General features: G+C 43.8%; 1 protein-coding gene across 2 annotated transcripts in view; it reads right to left on the bottom strand.

Annotated features, from left to right (window-relative positions):
- Positions 1-20,499, bottom strand: part of TRPC5 (transient receptor potential cation channel subfamily C member 5) — a 92,375-nt gene that overhangs the window by 36,101 nt on the left and 35,775 nt on the right. For both annotated transcript variants that reach the window (XM_033072306.1, XM_033072307.2), the window contains exon 3: positions 13,032-13,553. In XM_033072306.1, the coding sequence (XP_032928197.1) occupies positions 13,032-13,553 (522 nt within the window). The remainder of the gene's footprint in view (positions 1-13,031; positions 13,554-20,499) is intronic.

Consider the following 20,499-nt stretch of genomic DNA (forward strand, 5'->3'; position numbering starts at 1 on the left):
GTGTGTGTGTGGGGAGCTGCAGTGTGAGTGTGTGGGCTGGGCTGGCATGAGACAGCAAACAGAGCGAGGTGTGGCCAGGTGACATCTGCTGGGAAGCAGGACAGCACATGGGGAACCTGCCTGGCTGCTCAGCTGGGAAACCAAGGGGTTAAGCAGAGTTCAGAAGGAATCTTTGAAGCAACAATTGACAGTGCACTTTCACTCTGTAAAAAATACCATTTTGGTGGGGATTTGGTGTATCTCAGCCAGGCCACACCACTCATGCTCAGGGTGCAGCTCCTTCAGGCTGCTCCCATACCAGTACTTGGGATTTCCAGCCAAGCCATGATCTTTCTGCTCAGTTCCAGAAAACTTCACATTCCTGATCACACCTGCACAGCCCCATGGCTTTCATGGCTTTCCAGACCCAGAACTAACCAGAGATGGCTGCAAGACCAAGACAACTCTGTTTTTCTCCAAAAATCTTTAGCCCACACCCAAATCTTTTAAATGTTCATTCACCACAAAACCTGCCTGGTACTGGGAGGACTTTTAAGCACAATTCTCTAAACCAGCCAAACACTGTCATTGCCATGTTCAAAATGACTAAACCTAGGTCCAACAAAAGGACAAATTAGTTGCTCATTCTGATGAAGTCATTCACTTTTCCAAGTATTTTTAGATTTTTGGTAATATATTTTATATGTCTTAACAGGCTGTTTATATCAGAATCAGACCATTTTTGGACTGGGTAGTTCAAATGTATGGAATGACCCAAAGTAGCACTGAAAATAAGCTCTCCAAGGGAATTATGTGGCATTTATGAAGCTGGATTTTGATGTGTTATTACAACAATAAGCTTCTGATGACTTCTGCATTGGCACATAACTGATGACACTGCTCCAGAGGGAAATAATATCAGAAGAGTGTGTGATTTGGAATCAACCAGCACATGCAGGCAGCTGAAAATGGACAGCAGCTCATGGGGTGATCCTCTCCAGAAAGAGCCAAGACCTGTTGCTTGTAGTGATGAGAAAATATTATTGTAAAATTCCATATATGGAGAGAGTGATCATAAAATCACAGGATCCCAGAATGGTTTGGGTTGGGAGGGACCTTAAAGCTCATCTTATTTCCACCCCCTGCCATGGGCAGGGACACCTTCCACCATTCCAGGCTGCTCCAAGCTCCATCCAACCTGGCCTTGGACACTTCCAGGGATCCAGGGGCAGCCACAGCTGCTCTGGGCAGGTAAGAGAAACAATTCCACAGAAACTGGAGAACCCCCAAGCATCAACTGTTGTTTGGCTGTGTTTTAACTCTGATTTCAGAAGGGTCAGCTCTGTTCTCTCAAGATCCACATCAGGAGCTGTTACTGGATATGATCTGCACTGACTCACAGGGCAAGATGCTGCTGCTTCTCTGAGATGAGGCACAACTTCTTTTTTTTTTTTTTTGAGAGAGAAAATGTTATAAACACATTTTCTCTTTATCACATATGATAGAAAGCTCTGAGGGGAGAATAAAACTGTTTTTCCCCTGAGTCAAAGTCAAAGTCATTTGAAAAATCAAATGACTATATGTTCCTCTGGTTGCTGTGCAACTTGCAAGCATCTTAAAAGTGCCTCTTCTCTGCCTAATAGCTCATTTCTAAAATCTGCTTTCTCAGTTGTATCTGATGTTAGTTCTTCAAATGGAGACAAATTCACACATCATGAAAGAGCAGCTTTAAAGAGCAGATTGGCAAAAGGGAATGGAAATGGAAAAAGCCATTAAATTTTCCAATCAAGCTGGTCCCAACCTCAATGAAAATTGCCCAAGGGAAATTTAAGCACACCACACAAAGAGACTCCCTAATGTCATAAACCACCAAATGCTGTGTTTATTAAAGGTAAGGCCAAGCACTTACCAAAGCAGACTTTTACTAACTTGTATCAGTCCAACTTATTAATCACAGATTTAAAATCAGTAAACACTGATGCTTTTATCTCCAGTAGTGCAGTTGGCTGAAAAACAAAATTTCCAGAAACACTGGAATTCTGAATTATAATGAAAAAGCAAACCAAGCCACTGGTGTGCTGCCTAAAGAATTTATTGTTTTTTGGTGAGTTTGCTTCTAGGAGCTGTTAACTAAACTAAACCCCCAAATTCATTGACCAGACTAAACCATGGAATGCTCAACTTATGAAAGATTGCTAGGAGTCATAGTGCTAAATAAATGCACACTAAATACAAAAATATATTCTTTTAGGTGTGAAATACCCTGAAACTCTGATAATATTGTAGAACTTTTGTTATCCTCCATATTTTCAAATTTCTCCATGAGTTGAGGGAATTTTTACTTTGCAAATAGCAGAGCAGAGAACTGGAAAAGCAACTTGACATCTTCAACACAACTTACACCAAGGCTTTTCCTGAGTGAAGGTTAATTTTCCATGTAAGTAACCCCAAATGATTTTTTCACATTTTTGCAAAGCCTTTCATATGCCACAGACTGAAATAGTGCCTGTGTATATCAGAGCCTTTTATCATTTCACATGAATGTACCGTGTGTGACAGGAGTTGGCATCAGTGAAAGTTCCTGCACAACAAAAAGCAGGAAAAAACCTGCATTTTGTCCCAGTTTTGTGGATGGGCCAGAGGCAGAGGCAGATGCAGTGCACCAGAAGCTGTGCTAAGAGAACATACGACCATCAAACACTATTTCTCCAACACTTGACAAGTATTTTACCCAAGGGCTGCTGCATTACAGGAGCCTCCAGTCTCTACCACAAACAGCAGCACAAGACATCACCCCACAGACAGGGTGGAGAATGTCCTGACAGCTGCATTAGTGAAAAGAAATGTCACCAAGAAGTGCCATTTGTGCTCAGCTCAGTGAGTGCAGGAACTAAACATCTGATCCTGTGCAGGGCTTGGCTGGGGTAGAGTTAATTTTCTTCACAGCAGCTGGGGTTTGGCTCTGTGCTGGAACAGGGTTGATAACACAGAAATGTCTGAGCTGTCACTGAGCAGGGATTGCACACAGCCACGGCTTTGGGTGTAGGATGTGAGGAGGCACAAGGATTTGGGGGGCACAGCCAGGATCCCAGCTGGCCCCAGGGTGTCCCAGAGCTGTGGCATCACCCTCAGCACATAAAGCTGGGGGAGGAGGAGGAAATGGGGCATGTTTGTGTTCCCAAGGCACTGTGACACCTGATGGAGCCCTGGGCATCCTGAGCTCCTGCCTGCCCATGGGAAGCAGTGAATGAATTCCTTGTTTTGCTTTGCTTGCCCACATGGCTTTTGCTGCACCTGTTCAAACTGTCTTTATCTCAGCCCACGGGTTTTCTCACTTTCCTCTTGCAGTTCTCTCCCTCATCCCACGGGCAGGAGTGGGCTGAGCTGCTGGCTGGGGTTAAATCACCACAGAAGCACTGAAGCCTGTGGTTGTACAAAACATTGTCCAGGCTGCTCCCCACCTGCAGAAGCATTCCTGGAGGAGCTAATCCCAAAAACAATCTCCTGTTGAGCAGAGCCTGTCCCTAGCTGAAGATACAGTTCACAGGGAGAAAAGATGCAGCTCAGAGCCCCTCCTTGTGAGCACAACACCCCTGTGATCCCTGTGAGCAAGGTGCTGTCCCCCCCTCAGAAAATGGGGATAAACATCTTTGCCTTTCCAAGAAATGAGATCAGCAACTCCAGTCATAGTTGGGAAGCACTCTAGAGATTACTGCAGTACAAAGTCTTTTATGTTCTCTTTTTCTTCTCTCAGCCTTGCCAGGATCTTTGTGTAACATTTGGCTTGCAGGTGGATTGTGCTATTAGAGAATTTCATTTTCAATGTTCATCATGCTCATTGCCACCTAATCCTATACCAAGGGGGATATTTTTAAGGGGAAAAAAAGCAGCTGCTGGATGGAGTGTCTTTTCCTTAATAACTAATCTTTACTGATATTTTTAAGTCACCTAAATTCCATTTCTCGGGAATTAAACGCTTTCTGCATGCTGTCAAACACAGAAATGATGTTCCACGCCCCTCCCCTCATCTATGGGGAAATCCCTGATCTCCCACAGTCATAAGTAATTTAGGATCAGACACAGATGGGTTGAGATGTGAATGCCTCAGGGAGCAACTGAAATAGCTCCCTGATAGACATCACAGGGGCTGAGCACAGCATCCCTCTGCCTTTATTCTGATTATCGTGACTGCTGCCAGCAGCCTCTTGTTTGGAGTTTGTTGCAGTTCTTGTCTCTACTCTTGCTGTGGATGGTGAGGGAGAATGCTCTTCATAGATGAATAACCACTAATTTGGAACTGCAGAGCTCTGTCTTAATAAGCAGGACCGAGTTCCTCTATCAGTCAGCTCCCAGGGAGGTCACCAGTGAGAGCCAAGCACGGCATGGGAGCCAGGAATCACCTTCAGCTCCTGCCTGGCACTGCCTTCAGTGGGTCAGACCTCACCAGCATCACTGCAGCCCAGAGCACCTCAAACCTGCAGGGCTGCTGGATAATGCTGTTTGTGCTGCCCTCTGCAATTAGAGTGAATTAGGCTTTGGAGAGGCAGATTTTCTGGGAACAGAGCTGGGTTTTGCAGCCTGTGTGCCGTGTCTGATGCAGCAGTGTACCTGAGAGGTCTGTGAGGAATGCAGATTTCCTGTGAATCTCCATGAAAAGCAGAAATGCCATTGCTGTTCTCCACTCAAGCAGCACCACAACACTTCCAGGGCCACACCAACCCCTCTGCCTCTTTTTACCAAGAACAAGATCTTCTGAGCAAGAATGGAAATGTGGTGCTTGCATCAGGCTGATTGCTCTTAAGGGAAATTCCAGTGTGCAGCAAAGAGCCTCATTTCTAAATTAGCCCAGGACAGGAGAGAAAACTCTGTGTGTCCTAATTTGATGCCTGCAGCAGAGAGCCAGTGAGCCCTGAGAGACCACATATTCTAGAGAAGAAATGCCAGCCTCCCCAAGTTTGCAGTGTTGCAAACAGTGAGGTGAATAAGAAAACCCTCTTTTGTGGCACATTTCTTTTTAAAGTTCAACCTTGTTAATGACTGCAAAGTTATTTACATTCTGCTGCCGAAGTGTGAGCTGCAGAGGGTAAACACCTAATGGCTGTTCATCCTGTTAATTAAGTACTTTCTGCAAGAGGAATGGGAAAAAACGAGAAATGAGACAAAGTAGTTGGAGGGGGGGTTGTATAATGTGGGGGAAAGGGATTACACAACTCAACATTCCTCATCAGACACTTCCAAGACATAATAGCTTTTTTTGCAGGAAGAATAGCCTATCAAAAACAGGATATCAAAAATCAAAAAAAGAATCAAAACTATCTGTGAGTAGCAGCAGTGAAGCACTGATGAAAATCCAGGTGGCAGAATTCCTGCCACGAAGGAGAGCACATGGCTGAGCTGGACCAGCCCTTCAGGAAAACCAGGTGCTGCCCAAACTGCTCAAACCCTCAGCTGGCGAATAAAACAAACTCCAGATCCTCCACAGATGAACATATGGCCTCAAATTAGGCAGGAATTCAGTTTAATCTGTTCTTAAAATATTTTAAATTATGATGACACATGAATCTTAACTAAAGGTCTCCTATCCATAACAGATCTCTCTGGTGGTAGCATGAACTCAGTTTAAGTGGCAGCAGTTGGAAATTCAGCAGTGAGGTGAACACTGACAAAGGGAAAGAGTGAATAACCTCTAAAATCCTGCCACTGTTCCATCAAAATCCATGGGTTTAACACCTTCAAGTTGGATTGGCTTAAATATTTAAATTTATAGGTCCCACATATCCTAAGACAAAGACAGATGCTTGTAAATCCTGGACACCTACCCATGGAAGAAGCAATTATAAAGTCTTTAAGCTTAAAATTAAATCCTTCTCTACCCAGAGTGCTTAAATGTGTGTTTAGCTGTAGGTTTGTATTTATGGCTTGTGTCAGCAGGATTTAGGTGCATTAAATTCTGCACTGAACCAAGGGCAAGGTGCTGAGTGCTGCTCCTGGAGCAGAACAGGTTCCTCTGGGCCAGACCCTGAGCAAGAGCCCAACAGGGGCACAACTTTTCAGGATTTATTTAAGCAGACTACATTTGAATTTTGATTCAAATTGATTTTGAATTTGATAAATAAATTCCTGAGGGATGTATCCCAGCAAACATCCCAGGATACAGTTCTCTTACAAAGATGCAGGAGGTCTGGGCTGGGTTTTCCAAAGGCAGAGTGCTGAAGTGCTGAATATTTGCAATACACCCCACAGGGAGTTAATTCCCAACATACCTGGGTCCCAAGAGCTGAACAGGGGATATTGGACACAGAAGCACTGGAAAAACACTGAAAACTGTTTAGAGACAAATCTATCAGCATTTCCTGAGTGCCCTTTCAGGCAGCACTTCAGGAGTTACAGATTTTGGAAGTTAATACTGGGAGCTCTCAGGGGCGTTAGCAGAAGTGGTATTGACTTTTAAGTAAAAGGCTGGGCTCATTCCCTCTAGTGAATTACTAACATTTACATTAAATAAGTGCTAAGAAAAGCAAACATGAAAATTTGAAAAGCCATTTACGAGTATTTTTAAATACATACCTACTTTACCGATAAGTGTTAAAAAAAAGTCCCAAAATGAGTTTTCCTTTGCTTCCTTTCTGACCTGAGACATATTTACACTGAAACTGTAATTCTGGATTCCTGTGCCTTTCTGCCTTCTCCTGAATGAGTAAATTTACTCCAATATCCACAAAAGAGCAGACTAGCACACTACAAACACTTCTCACCTCCTCGGGAACCTCCAAAGGCTGCCCCTGCTCCTGGGTTTGTATCACCCTGGCAGAACATAGCATTGCTGAGGGAAGTTTGCTCTGCCAGCTGGGCTTTGGAGAGAACAAAAACTGAAGTGACAGCTTTGAAATGTCAGTCTGCACCAGAGCTCAGTTTGGGGGGTGTCATGACAAACCCATGCATTCATCTCACTTCTCCTGGAGCCACCTGTGAGCTGGTGACTGCTCTCTTGGAGATGGTGAGGGACCTGATTTACACATGAGCTGAGGGGAGTGTGCAACCTCAGCTCTTTTCTGAATGGAGCTTCATAACTCACTTCTCTAGGCCACAGGAGTGAAGCTGAAATTCCCAGAAATCAGGTAAGTAACAATGACCACTTCTACATCCAAACAAGAGGATCCATGCCCGCAGTTTTCCTTAGAGTTTATTTCTTCACAGTGTCATTCGAAGTATGAAATAACATGATTTACCCTTCTCCACTGACATAAAGCTGACTCTAAGTACACTTCAGCCCTTCAGATGTGGGAACACTGAACACTTGGCTGTTACAACACACAAGGCATCACTTCTCTCCAGTCCCTGCTGTCTGTAGAGAGCCCATCAATCACATCCTGTACTTTGGTTTTGGCTTCCCAAGCCTCTTCTGTGGCTGGCTGATGGGAAATATGAAGTTAAGGGAACTGTCAAACTCACTAAATCACTCCTGAACACTGTTAAAACAGTGGCACCCTCTTCAGCTTTCAACATATTTCCCATCTTTGTCAGGAGATCATTAAGAAAGCGGCACAAGACACCAAAAACGACTTAAAGAATGATCCTGGCATTTTCTGCCCACTACACATCACCATAACTCAATGCAAGCCCTTGTCCTTGACCTACATACCAGTCTTAGGGTGCTTTTTCAAATTGGTGCATGACAAGATTAGTCAGAGATGATTTTGCTGTCAAAAGACAGTGTTCTGCAGTTCTGTTCCGTGACAGCTGCAATATGTGGCTAACCTTCATCAAGTGAGAACATTTCGGCGCTACGTGAACGATGTACCAAATAATGCTGCTCCCTCAAATAAACATTCCAGTCCACTTTGTCAAACCAGTGAGCCATCAGCCTTCTGAATATTATTTCTTCTTCCAAGTTCGGAGAGGAGTTAAGATTTAAGTGCCACTTGTCCTACTTTTTGTAACACGATGCTGCAGCTGTACAGGTTGAATTTCTGTGACAATTTCCCAAACTGAACAAAGAGATCTGGCAACTGCACAAGCCCGTAGAGGAGGGGCTCTGAGTCATGCACCACCAGTGATCAGCAGGGATGGCTCTTTTAAGGCTGCAAATAGAGACAAATCTCCCCACCTGCCACCCCAAATTCTGCCTCTGAGGCTGCTGATAACAGCTCAGTCCGTGCCACGTTCACAGAAGATTTTCTAAGGTGGTCAAGTGCTGCTGGGATGGAGTTTGAGAAAACAGCTTCATTTAGCACAGGCCACTGCTCACACACCAGATGGGAACACTGCTGCAGACAGCAATGAACAAGTGAAAGGATGGCTGTTGGGAAAGGGAAGGTCACATTTGGACACTCAGTGCTTTTGAAATCCCTAAATTTACGTTCAGGTTTGTGGCACAGGACAGACCACGCCATTCTCACCATGGAACACACTCAGAAATACAAGAAAAGAAACCAAGAAAAGCTTCCACATGCATCAGCTCTGCCTCCCTCACCTAGTCCTAATAAAGATCTTTCCACGACCTGATTTCCTTCTAGAAATCTGGAAGTAAAAGCTTCTTTATAACTCTTCTGAGCTGTGCAGGCTCAAGCAAGACTTTTCATTGTGCCTTTAAAGAGCACAATACAAATATTCAGCCCTGTATCATTATTCCTCCAGGCAGTATGGCAAGAAAACAGACAAACCCACAGGAGAATAACTGAGCTTTGCCTGTGAGCAAAGAAAGATCTGTGGCCATCCATCAAGATACCTGAATGGCTTTCAAAACGGGTAAACAAGGTGCAGGCGAAGAGCTTTGATTTTCACAGACCTCACACTTCATTTTTCATGCATCTCTGATATTTTTATAAGCTCTTTTTAGACACTAAGTGGAGTGCCCTCAGAAATTTCCCAGGTTTATGCATGCTCCCTGGAGAGGGATGCTGTGCTTCTGACTGCAGCCACACAGTTGACACGAGTCAAGACACAGCGGAAAAATATGAGGCATGGCAGGAATGATTATTCATTTGCTTCAGAACTGCATCTCAGGAGGTGCTTGTCTATGTAAATGTCCTGGAAAAAAAAAGTAAAAAAAAAAAAGGACTGAAGCTGTTGAAGCCTCATCCTGAAGAGAAAAACAGCAAAGAGCACTGTTTTTAAATTAGAAAAGCAAACAATTCTGCTTCTGTCCTTTCCTGCCATTTGATTAGAGCCCAGTGAGGAAGAGAGATGGAGGTTAAGGGTTCTGACCAGGAATTTCTCTGTGCACTCCTTTGATCTAATTCTGAGGAAGTGCTAAGCAATAGAGCCATAGATAAAATAATGTTTTTTTCCTGAGTACCTTGCATTATGTAGACTTCTTACAGACACATAAACTAAACCTGCCCAGCTATTTGCCAGCACCAGAAACATCACCACTACTGTGATGTTTCACTTCATTTTGGAGATGTGAATGACCTGTGATGGAGAGCAGGAAAGCAGGAATAAGCTGAATGTGTATTGCTGCTCTTGTGGCTCAGCAGAATGTTAAATGCCAGCAGAAATCTGCCCTCTTAGACCTGACTCACTGCTACACTGTGGTTGTTTTACATTATTGGCTAAGTAAAAAAACAACTTAAAGGACATCAAAATTCTCTTTGCATGCTGCTTCTGTTCTGATTCCCTGACCCAGCCACACACCCTGCACACACAACTGTGCTTTACTAGATTGGCAAGACCCTAACAGATGACTTTTCCCTATCTTTTCTTACAAATGCAAACAAATTAACAAATGCAGAGCTAATTTGGTGCCAGGGGAGCACAGTGAAGGCTGATCCTCAACAGCTGAGCTGTGCCTTTTCCTATTAGGCCCTCAGAACCCTTTCTCCTTCCAAAATTAGTCATGAATAAAAGAACTAGAAAAGTAATAATATGAAGACATGCCCCACACTACAGAGTGTTTATGAAAATGTCTCTTAGACCTTAATTACTGTGATCCTTGGAAAATAATTTCTTTAACAGTGAACTGAGAGAACTGATGTGGTGTTCCCCCATGTTTAAAGCTGTCCTCATTTTTTCCTCAGATTTTGTGACTATCACAACCATGAAATCCTTCCCATCTTCTAGAGAAATGACCACAGTAAGGTGAAACTGAGGACACAACCATTCTACACTTCACATGAGAAGGGAGAGGCAGCTTGAGAACATTGCACAGCATGTTTTACCATTTACTGCCATAAAATATACTACAAAGCTACCTTGGGGCACATTTTAATCTTTCCTGTGTAATTGATTTTTTTTTTCCCCTTCTATGTAAGCAGTAATTTACCTTCTAGGATTTACAGGCTTATAAAAAACAAACAGGAAAAGCAACAAATGTATTCTCCATTGTTTTGGCCCTCCTCCAAAGAGGAATGGTCTTCTTCCTCATGAGCAACACGTTTCTCAGTTTATAAAATATTTAGCATGGGTCATGTTTGGGAGTAATCAAAACTTGTACCTCCCAAGGGGATTTTATGGGGAAAAAAAACCAAGAAAACCACCAAAACATAATGGGAGATCTTTCTAGCCTTCATAAAGACAAACCCCAAAATCTCTTCACCCATCTCCCCTTAACAGGGAAAGAATCTTGAAGTTCACCTTATCTTCCTGATTAAGCTGAAATGGAATTGTTTCATATTTTGGGGAGAAATTTTCAGGTTTATTTCACTGAAAAAGAAAAAAGCTGCAGGAAATTTGTCTGAAATCAATATGAAATTACACATCCTTTGTGCTGAATATAAAGAACTAACAACTGCAGTAACAATTGACACACCAGAAAATAACCAAAGTCCATGCTGAATTCTTCTCTTAGGCTACCAGAGATTTGACTTTTTTATCTTTGTCAATGTTAAGGTGTAAAAAGCTTCTCCATCCAATCCAATCCTATTTAATGTTAAGACATAAAAAGCTTCAGCAGAACAAGATGATCTACTTTTATAAGTCTGCTGTTTTTCTCTGCAGAAGTGTCTTTCATGAGAACCAAACTCTCTTCTATTTTCCTTCCTGTCCCCACAAAAATCCTCTCAGTCTGATACTCTTCAGTCAGGATTAAAAAACATTTCTCAGTGTCTCCCTGGCAAAGGTTCCTACTCATATTTTTTCAGAAGCTGGCAAGGATGTTTGTATCTTGCTTGATGTTTTGTGTTGTGCTAATTGCCATGATAAGATGGCCTAATTATTATGATAAGAAAACCCCAGCCACCCTGCAGGATGCTTCAGGGTTTTTGTGAATAAGCAGGTGGGATGCTGGGGCTCAGGAGCTGCTTTCCCAGCCTCATTCATCCTGCCCCTGCCCACCAGTATTCCACCTGAAAACAGCACTGACTTTAGCTGGCAACACAAAGCGTATTTTGCTATCATTTTTAGGCTGCAACTGTCATGAATATGTCAGAAAACATGGAATTTGTCCATATGCTTGGAATTCAGTCAAATACGCCTAAAAAAAATATAAAAACTGTCAAGAAAGCAGGCAACGATTAAAAAATTTAAAATTAAAAAAGCTTTGGGACTGTTCAGCACCACAGTGAGCTGCTTCAGATTTGCAGTTTTTGAGTGTGAACACAAGAGCAGCCACAGATTTCCACCTGGATGTCACCAGTGGGACCAGCAGTGACCTGCACACAGCAGTGCTGGGGTAACCTGGACCTTGTGGCTGCACAGCCTGGGCTTGCCAAGCCAGAAAAACAGAATTACAACCTCTGCTCCTCCTCAGAGTCAATAAACATTGACCTGATTACCTGGCTTGCCCTTCTCTAGAGTAGCTCTTCACTACTTGCCTGTGTCCCTGAAGCACTTGTGGTGTTACCCAACCCTGCCACAGAGCAAAAACCACAGCCTGACACGACACCAGCCAGCTGACATCCCCCTCCAGGAGCCTGCCAAGTGCTGGATCCCAGGAATTCTGAGGCATGGAGGGGCTGGCACAACAGCCCAAAGGGATGAAAGGAAATCTGCATCTTTCCTTGGCATCCTGCATCCTCCCAAATCCTTGGCTGTTTGTACCTCAGATGACACCTGCAGCCCTTCAGGGAGGTAAAATGGATCATACCATGATGGGATGTGGGCAAAACAGTGGAAAGAGGAATGGGACAGGATCTTCTGCCACTCAGGTGACCCTCCAGACACAGAGGAATGTAATACACATTGAAATTCAGCTCCTCAACCAAGCACAACTGAATTCCTCCTTCAGATAACCTGGAACATCACCGGCCAGCAGCAATAAATCATCTCCTAAATTCTGCCTGGATTTGGAAAGAGAAAGGAAATCCAGAGCCAACTAATGAAACTGTTGTCAGCATTCTCCTGGGGTTCATGGCCTTTATTGAATCAACTTATAAATCTGTGGATTTGCAGGGCTTCTGAAAGGCTCTGTGCCCTTTAACTGAAGTATGGCTTCCCTCTCTGGAACTATGGGCAGGAGATTGAATTTCTGGGAATTGCTTCTCAGTTCCTAAAACAGAGATGGGTCAAGAACTGAGGATCAAGAGGTGTCACAGGTGTGAAGAAATATTTGCACCACATGAGTGTTTTCACAAGACTGCTGGCAACTTGGAGACCTGGGACTCTGGGAGTGCTCCCAAGCTCTCCTGCTCTCTTTAGCTGCTGCCACATCTCTGAGTTAGTGCTGAGTGGGTGCTTGGAAGTGCTTGGTGGCTGCAGGAAGGGAACTGTGTGCTCTGTTATTTCCTGCACTCCATGAGGGAGCTGGTCCTCAGGAGCCAGGCAACCCCTTCTAGCTTTGGGTTCCTGTACAAAAGCAGCCACTGGGAAAAGCTTTCAGAGCAAGCAGACCTGGAAATGTCTGAAATGTTCTTTGCAGGGGTATGGGTTACCATGAGCTTTGAGACAGAAATTATTGGTGCTGTAGAAGGCACAGCCCACTGCAGCAAGTCCCAGTCCTGCTGCCCTCCACTGTCATCAGATCCACACTGTCACCAGGCACCCTGAGCCTCAGGGCTTGTGACTAATCCATGAGCACATCCAAAATTCCCACCTGAGAGCCAGCCCTGCACAAACCCACAGCAACTCCAGAAATGAATTGTTTTACCCAACACCTTCCAGTTCAGGTGACTTACCTCCTTCTGGTGATACTTTATTGCTACCTTCAGCTTTGCCAAATCATGACATTTTTGGGGATCCAGCTCCTCGCTTTGATCATCCCTGTGATTGAGAATGATCTCCAGCTCCCGGGAACTCCGTGCTTGATCCAACAGGTCCTTAGCAAAACGCTTGCACTGCTGGGAGAGCTCTTCATATTCAGCCTTGAACTCATTTTCCACCTTGCTCAGCTCCTTCAGCTCCCAGCCCAGCCGGAAGGCGGTCAGGATGGGATCCTCGCTCGATAAGGCAATCAAAGAAGGGCTGGCTAAGGCTTTGTAGATGTTCAGCCTTGACCTGGAATGCCTCAGGCTGTCCACCTCGGAGCTGGAGACACATTCCACACAGTTGCACCTGATCTGGTGTGGCCGTGGGATTGTCACCCTCCTCTGGACCAGCAGTTTGATGATCTCGTAGTTGTTGGTGTGAGCGGCCAGCATGATCGGGGTGATGTCCGGAGTGAACTCCGAGAACTGGGTGTCCATCATCAACGTTGGAACCTGCATAGAGGGATACACCACAAGGGGAAAATGTCAAATCTCACCTGGAGAAGCAGAATTCAGAAGTCCCTCCTTTGTAATGGGTTAGCTTCACCACTTAATTAATGGCTTGTCTTTATTTTCTTCTGCCCTTACTTAGAGTCAGGATTAAAAACATGAAGGAGATGAATTTCTTGTGTTCAGGCTTGGTTGTTTGTTAAATCTTATCTAAAGTACAGAGAGTTCTGCAACACTTTTAGCTACCAGCTAGAACTGAGCAAAATGGAGGTGAATTTAGCTACTTACAAGGTCTCTTAAAGTTAAACAGTCCAACAGAGAATTAACACCTATATTATTTGTAGTTCTGACCCAATAACCAAACTCCTGTGACCCTCAGTGCAGCACTAACTGTCCAACCAGAAACTACCTGAAAACATGAAGAAAGAAGAAGATGAACACTGAAAGAGACACCACCTAAAATCCTCCATCTTGTCCCATACCTATTACAACATTCTCCAAAACTCCACATTCAAAACCCTTCACCATGTGAAAGCATACACTTCTATTTAACTACACACCTATTTAACTCCATCACTCAAACGTCCCAGGCCTCAAGTCAAAAGCACTGTTCTCCAGGATGTCAGTGCCAAAAAGCACAGAAAGTTCAAAACTCCCAGGCTTCTGGGTTCCAACACTTCCTTCATACTTTGGGAGTGATTTTTATGACACCATCAGTGCTTTAAATGCTGTTATAGGCAGGCTTATCCACACACTGCTATTGTGGATAAATCCTGCAAATCTGCCTCCTGACCACTCATGCCCAGTCTGGTGTAAAAGTCAGTCCCATGCCCATCCAAATGCTTTATGTGTGAATCTGGTCTGAAATGGGCATTGGCTCACACACCAGATGAAAAAAAAAAAGGAATCAAAAAGGCTCAGGTAATTACACAAAAAGAAAGAAAAGTCTAGAAAAGAGTGAGCACTGAGTAGATTTCCACAAGTACCATTAATTGCAGTATATATCTGCATCAGCAGGCCCAGAACCTGCTCTTAGCACACACCAACCCTGGTCTGCAGCAGGGCAAAACTCCTCTTCACTTTTGCCTACTGTTTTTATTTGAAAATATTTTTCAGTGTAAGGATACATTACATAACTGCCCTCAGAATAGACTTGTGGGTTTTTTCAAAAAACGGATTTGAAAAAAATTAAATGTGAAATTAATGAGCCATAGTCCACTACAAATAAGCCACTCCAGGGTGTGCATTATCCAGCTACTGCTGCACTTCTCAAAAGATGAGCTTAATGCACACCCTGTTGTGTCTTATTACTATATGCAGAGTGTAAAATTAGATGGGAATGCTGCTCCATCGCAAGCACCCGGTGGTTTCCATTGGCAGGCAGGCAGCTCTCTTTGTTGTGTTAATCACCACTCAAACACTCTGTTCTGCCCTGCCCACCGCTCCTGCCCTGCACATCCTGCGGCTGGGGGAACAGAGGCTCTGCTTCCCTTTGCAAATATCAAAAATGTCTTGGAGAAACTGCTGCCAAAGGGTCCTGATGGCAGGAAACTGCCTCAGTCTGCCCAAAGCCAAAAGCACAGCAGTGATGGAGGAGCACAAGGTAAGAAATGCTTGTGCAGGATACACCTAGGGCTGGTGGTGAGACCTCCAGTCTTGGAATCTCAAGTTTCCTGGGACTTCAGAGCACTGAGGAGGCAAAGCTGATCAAAAAATCCTTACACAGCATGACAGGGACTGTCCATGAACACAGCACCCAAAGGTGCTCCCCACGCTGAGGTGCAGCACTCACTGGGTGGCATTTGGGGAATGAATGTGCACCCCTGGATGTGGCACATGAGGATTAAATCCCTGGCAACCTGCAGACACTCAGGGGTGGAGAGGCTTTGCTCAGGTCCCCAGGGAGGAGGGAGGGAAAGAAAACAGTCCTGAGGATTTGCTGTGGGTCATGGAGGGCTCGGTGGCTCTGAGCAAGGTTGGATAAATGTATTGTAACATATCCAGGAACAAATGGCTGAAAGCAGCTCTCTGTGTAAGGTCTTGCACTCTCTTTCTTTCCCTTTGCTTACCTTGTTTAGGTAGTTTGTTAAATGTCAAGAGAAAAGTGTGGGTTTTTCTTTTTTCTCTTTCTTAGAAGCTTTTTTTTTTTTTTTTTTTTAAGACCTGATGCTTGAATATAACTGCATTTGTCTTTCTTCCTGCCCTTTTTCAGGCACTGACTGGCTGCTGTATTCAGAGCCTGTGCCTCAAAGGAAGAACGCTTTTCCTCCTCTATCACTTCTATTACTGTCAAGTTTAATCTTGTTTTTCTACATGGTAGTTGCTGTACCCAGGGCTGCAAAAAGGATTTTCAGCTTTACACAGATGAGAAACTCATGTTGCTTGGCATATGAAATGGGAACTGGAGGAGAAGGTAGTGATGTTACAGGTGGGGATAGTGCTAATCCTGTCTGCTCCAGAGGCTGTCTAAATATGGATCTGGGGCACTCAAAATGCCTCTCCCAAGGTTTGGGATCCAATGAAGTGATCTCTCATCCTTATTCTGGCTCGTATCACAAACCCCAGCACAGAGCTGTGCCTCCTGAGGACTCCAGCAGTGCTGGGGAAGCTGTGTATTCCTGGGCAGCTCACTCACACTACTTTTAATTAAGGAATAAAGAGGAAGACGGTGGTGCAGAGACACAGAGGCTCTTGAGGAGCAGATCAGTGCAAGCCCTCCAGTCTCAGGAGCTGGAGTTGTTATTTCTGAGCAGCAGAGCAAACCAGCACATCACAGAACAGGGACAGTGTGACCAGGGGCTGCTGCAGCCTCTTTTCTGTGTCTGCCCGACCCAAGGGCCATGAATTGGCCCAAAATTGCCTGTCTTGTGGTAAATATTTTTGTCATCTCACACAGTGTTTTTTGATAACCTGCAGCCTGAACTGTCTGTTTTAAAGCTGTGGCTCTGCAAAGCCTTTGGTCAAGGGCTGTGTTCTCCCACTGGAGGGGCAGCAGAGATTACAGCAGCACTGATGTTCCTCCTGTGATGCTCTGCCCAGCTGAGTTCATGTTTAGATCAGCTTCTCCTGTGTCTTGGGTTAACTTGCAGTGATGGAAGCAGAAGAGGGATAATTTATTACACCCCAAGGGCTCTGCTGAGCTCTTCCAAGGTTACTTTTATTAAGTGACCTGAAAAACAAAATTCTTTTCCATTAACCTCATCACCTGACTCCAGCTGTTAACCAGAGTCCTTCAGAACCTTACTGCCACTACCTACAGGAGCAAACACCTTGTCTGCATTTCATCTTGGTGCTTTTCATTTGAGAAATTAATGCTACCATTAACAACAAGTGACTGAATGCTTGCTATCATCTGCCTGGATTTAAGCCTCATAAGGTGGCCTGCTTACCCCTGTACCAGTGCTGCTCTGAAAGATGCTGCAGTGAGAGAAAAATCCCCTTTATTTGAAAAGCAGGGTGAAGAAACAAGCTTAATTCATTAAAGGAGAAAGATTAACTCACATAAAAGCGCTGTTCAGTACAGCTAAGCTCTCCTCTGAATGGAAAAACAAGTTTTCCAGCAAAATAGTGCACTGCTGGAAAGGAGCTCTGGATAGAAAGAGAGCAGGAATCTCTGCTGGAGTAAGAGGAATTAAACTACAGAAGGGGAAAAATAAGGAAAAAAGCTGGCACTGAAGATCTGGGGGCCTGGTTGTAGGTCTTTCAGGAGTTTTACTTTGAATTTAATCTAGTTTGGGATCTGTCCCTGGAGCACCTCCTCTGGTTTAGTGCTGTGTAAAAGCAACCCAGCCCAAGTGCTCCAAGACTGCTCAGCAATGTGAACCAAGCTGCAATAAATGGGAAAAGGAAGGAGATTCAGCTCAAAAACATTCACCTCAGCCAAACTAACAGATGAATGGAAAAGCACCTTTTGCTTTTATGGATAATAACATTTTGCCTGTAAATAGCTCATAATGCTTTTACCTGTAACATTTGGAATTGCTCTGTTTTCAAGCCATCTGCATTTCATAAACTATCATCTCCCCTGGATCAGTGCAATAAACTATAACCATGATAAACTGTAAATACATTAATCTGCCTTATTTTCAGCTTGTGTAACTTTTTGACTCAGCTGTGTGCTACAGAAGATTTTCTGATTGCCAACACAAACTTGTGCATGCCTCACTGGAAGGCTACAAATATAATACAGCTTTCTTGTAAGCTCCCTTTAGCAACCTGGGAAAATGGTACATGGCTTTATAAAATTTCAGCATTTATTTTAGGTGATACAGTGGTGTAGGCTTCACTAACTCAGCACCTTAACCAGAGATGTCTGCTATCAGTGATGCCAGTATTTATATCAACAGGAAGTTTGTGGTTTTTCTCTCAAGAGCAATTCATTGACTGAAATGATGTAATTTGGTTAATGAAATATAATGAACAACACAAACTGCTATCTCAAAAAGTCAGGTAGTTTAAGGGCTTTTGTACAGGTTATTCACAATCTTTGTAACTTTGGCATGAGGCACACACTGTTGTAGATGTATTTATGGGCAAACTGCTGTTATTGAAGTGTTCCTCTGATTCCAATACAGCTGTCCCAGAATACCCAGCTGAAGAAAAGGCTCTTTCTGGTCTAAAATCTCCTCAGTGATTTACAAATGTGCCTGTAAAGTTTAATAAAATCTCTGTTCCTTAGACTGATACTGCAAAACAGTGAAAATTAGAACCTTTTAGTTCCTTGTAGCAAGCCAAATGCTGATAGGAGGTTACCAGATGGTGCACATTAACACTAAAATAGGTACATTTGAATTTTTAAAAAAGCATGCTAAAGAATCACAGAACTACTAATAATTGTTAATTAATGTAATGCATTGCTACTGAAAGAACGTGAAAAAGTACATCTGTGACATCTGTATAACCAAATATCCTGCCCTACAGGCAGTAAACAAAAGTAAAACACGGATAGACCTGCTCTGGATTATTCCAGTTTTAATTTGGCTTCATATCCATGTGTTTAGAATTGGAGGCCCAAGGGATTCGTTCTCAGAGCTGAACTGAAACCCAGTGCACTTGACAGTGCAGAGCTGCATCAGAGCTTGTGCTCAGCCATGTGTTTAGGAGATGCAGCACAGCCAGAGAGATTGTCAAAAGATGTCACCATTTGTGGCTGATGCTAGATAACAACTGCTGGGGATTAAAAATAAAATAATAAAAAAAAAGGGATAAAGGGATTCAGAGAAGAGGAAAGGAGTTTGCAAATATGCATTTTAGTGGCCTGTGGCAAGTTCCTGCAGTCAGAGCTCTCTGTGTGTGTCTGTGCCTCTCTCTCCTGAGCCCTCTGCCTCCCCTGTGTGTGGAGGAGATGAGATGAGGCACTTGATGATGAAATGAAGAAGGAGTGCAGTCCCTGTGGCTGATTCTGCGAGTCACAGAGGGAGGCTGCCAGAGTTACCTCGTGTTTGAACCTCTTGGGCTGAGCTGCAGAGCAACCTGAGCTCACTCTGCCCTGAATTCCTGTGCCCTGATGCACTTCAGAGCCCCTGAATCCAGCAGGGACATGGGCTGCTGAGTCCCACCCCTCTCCAGAGCTGCAGCCTCTCCTGGCTCTGCCTTCTCCTCTCTGCAGGAGAGTTTTGCAAGCCTGTTGTAGCCTAATTTATCACATATTAAGTGATGTTATCTCCAGGGAACCTTGGCTCCATCACCTGCACAGTCTGGGGCTCGCTGAACACTGCACTTTTCCAGGCAGAACAAACACAGCACAAAAGTTCAGGACTGTCACAAATGCAGACGCTGATCAAGTTGCTGAAGTGGCCTAAGTGACATGGGGACCTGGCTCACAGCCTCCTATGGGTCCACCAATATTCTGGATCTTCCCAAAACGCAGAGATTCCCTGGCTGCCTCCTGGAGCTTTTCCTGAGACTGTGACACCAGCACAAGTGTAAGTCCAGAATTACTGACATGGGAGTGAGCTGAATTATCTCCTCAAGACTGGAGAGGCAGACTAGTTGACATATTCCTGGTGGTTGGGTTTTTTTGCCCTCCTTTGGAAACACAAAATGCTGTTTGTTTGGGTTTTTTCACCTTTCTTCATTGCCATTTTAAGAGTTACTCTGTGATAGGAGCAGCTGTTCTGAGTAAAAGTTATTAGGGTTTATTCCTTATTTTAATGCTGTTTTTAAGCTTTGAAATAAATTTTATTAAAGAGCTTGCTTAATACAGTCCTATAAAATTCTTAACTACTTCAAGGACCTTGGAATGTTGCTGCATCTGAGATAATTTTTCATTTAATGGATAAGTTTTCCCCTGACCCCAAACACAACTGAAACAAAGACAGCCCCTGGTTATCTGGAAATTTTCAGGCCCTGTCTTCAAGGTAATATTTATTTGATTATGGCTGCTATTCTTCTAGTATTTTTCAGGCTTTATTCTGGGAGGGAGAACTGTCCAGCATTTTGATTCATTTTTCTTGGTCTCTGTATTATCTATTCTTAGTGGTAACAAGGACAAGGTGTGCTAATATAAGTTAATAATCATGCTATCTCCAGCCTTTTATATCATCTTTGTACATAAAACATCCCTTTTTCCTGTAATTCATCACCTTGTGCAGATGAGAGATGTTTCATTAAGTTTAGGTGAGGTAATGTGTTGCTAACAGGGCTTGAAGAGGGAGGGCTTTTTCCTTGGGTTGAGTTCATATTCAATCACATTCCTTTAGAAAAAAAATTAAATCAGATTGGATCCTGAGACACTGTCAGGGAGAGGAGTGAGTTACTGCATCTGGCACCAGTCCAAAACAAAACACATCCTGATGCTCACAAACCAGGAGCTTCATTATTCCCCATTTTGACTACTAAGCTGTGCTTTTGGCACTGTTGTTTTACCAACCAAGAAGAAGCTGTGCCTTCTGAAAAGAGCCCAGTGTTTGCAACAGCAAAGAAATGATAACTAGACAGGTGGCAGGGG

The sequence above is a fragment of the Catharus ustulatus genome, chromosome 14 (assembly GCF_009819885.2).
Source record: "Catharus ustulatus isolate bCatUst1 chromosome 14, bCatUst1.pri.v2, whole genome shotgun sequence".
In the NCBI taxonomy this organism is placed as follows: domain Eukaryota; kingdom Metazoa; phylum Chordata; class Aves; order Passeriformes; family Turdidae; genus Catharus; species Catharus ustulatus.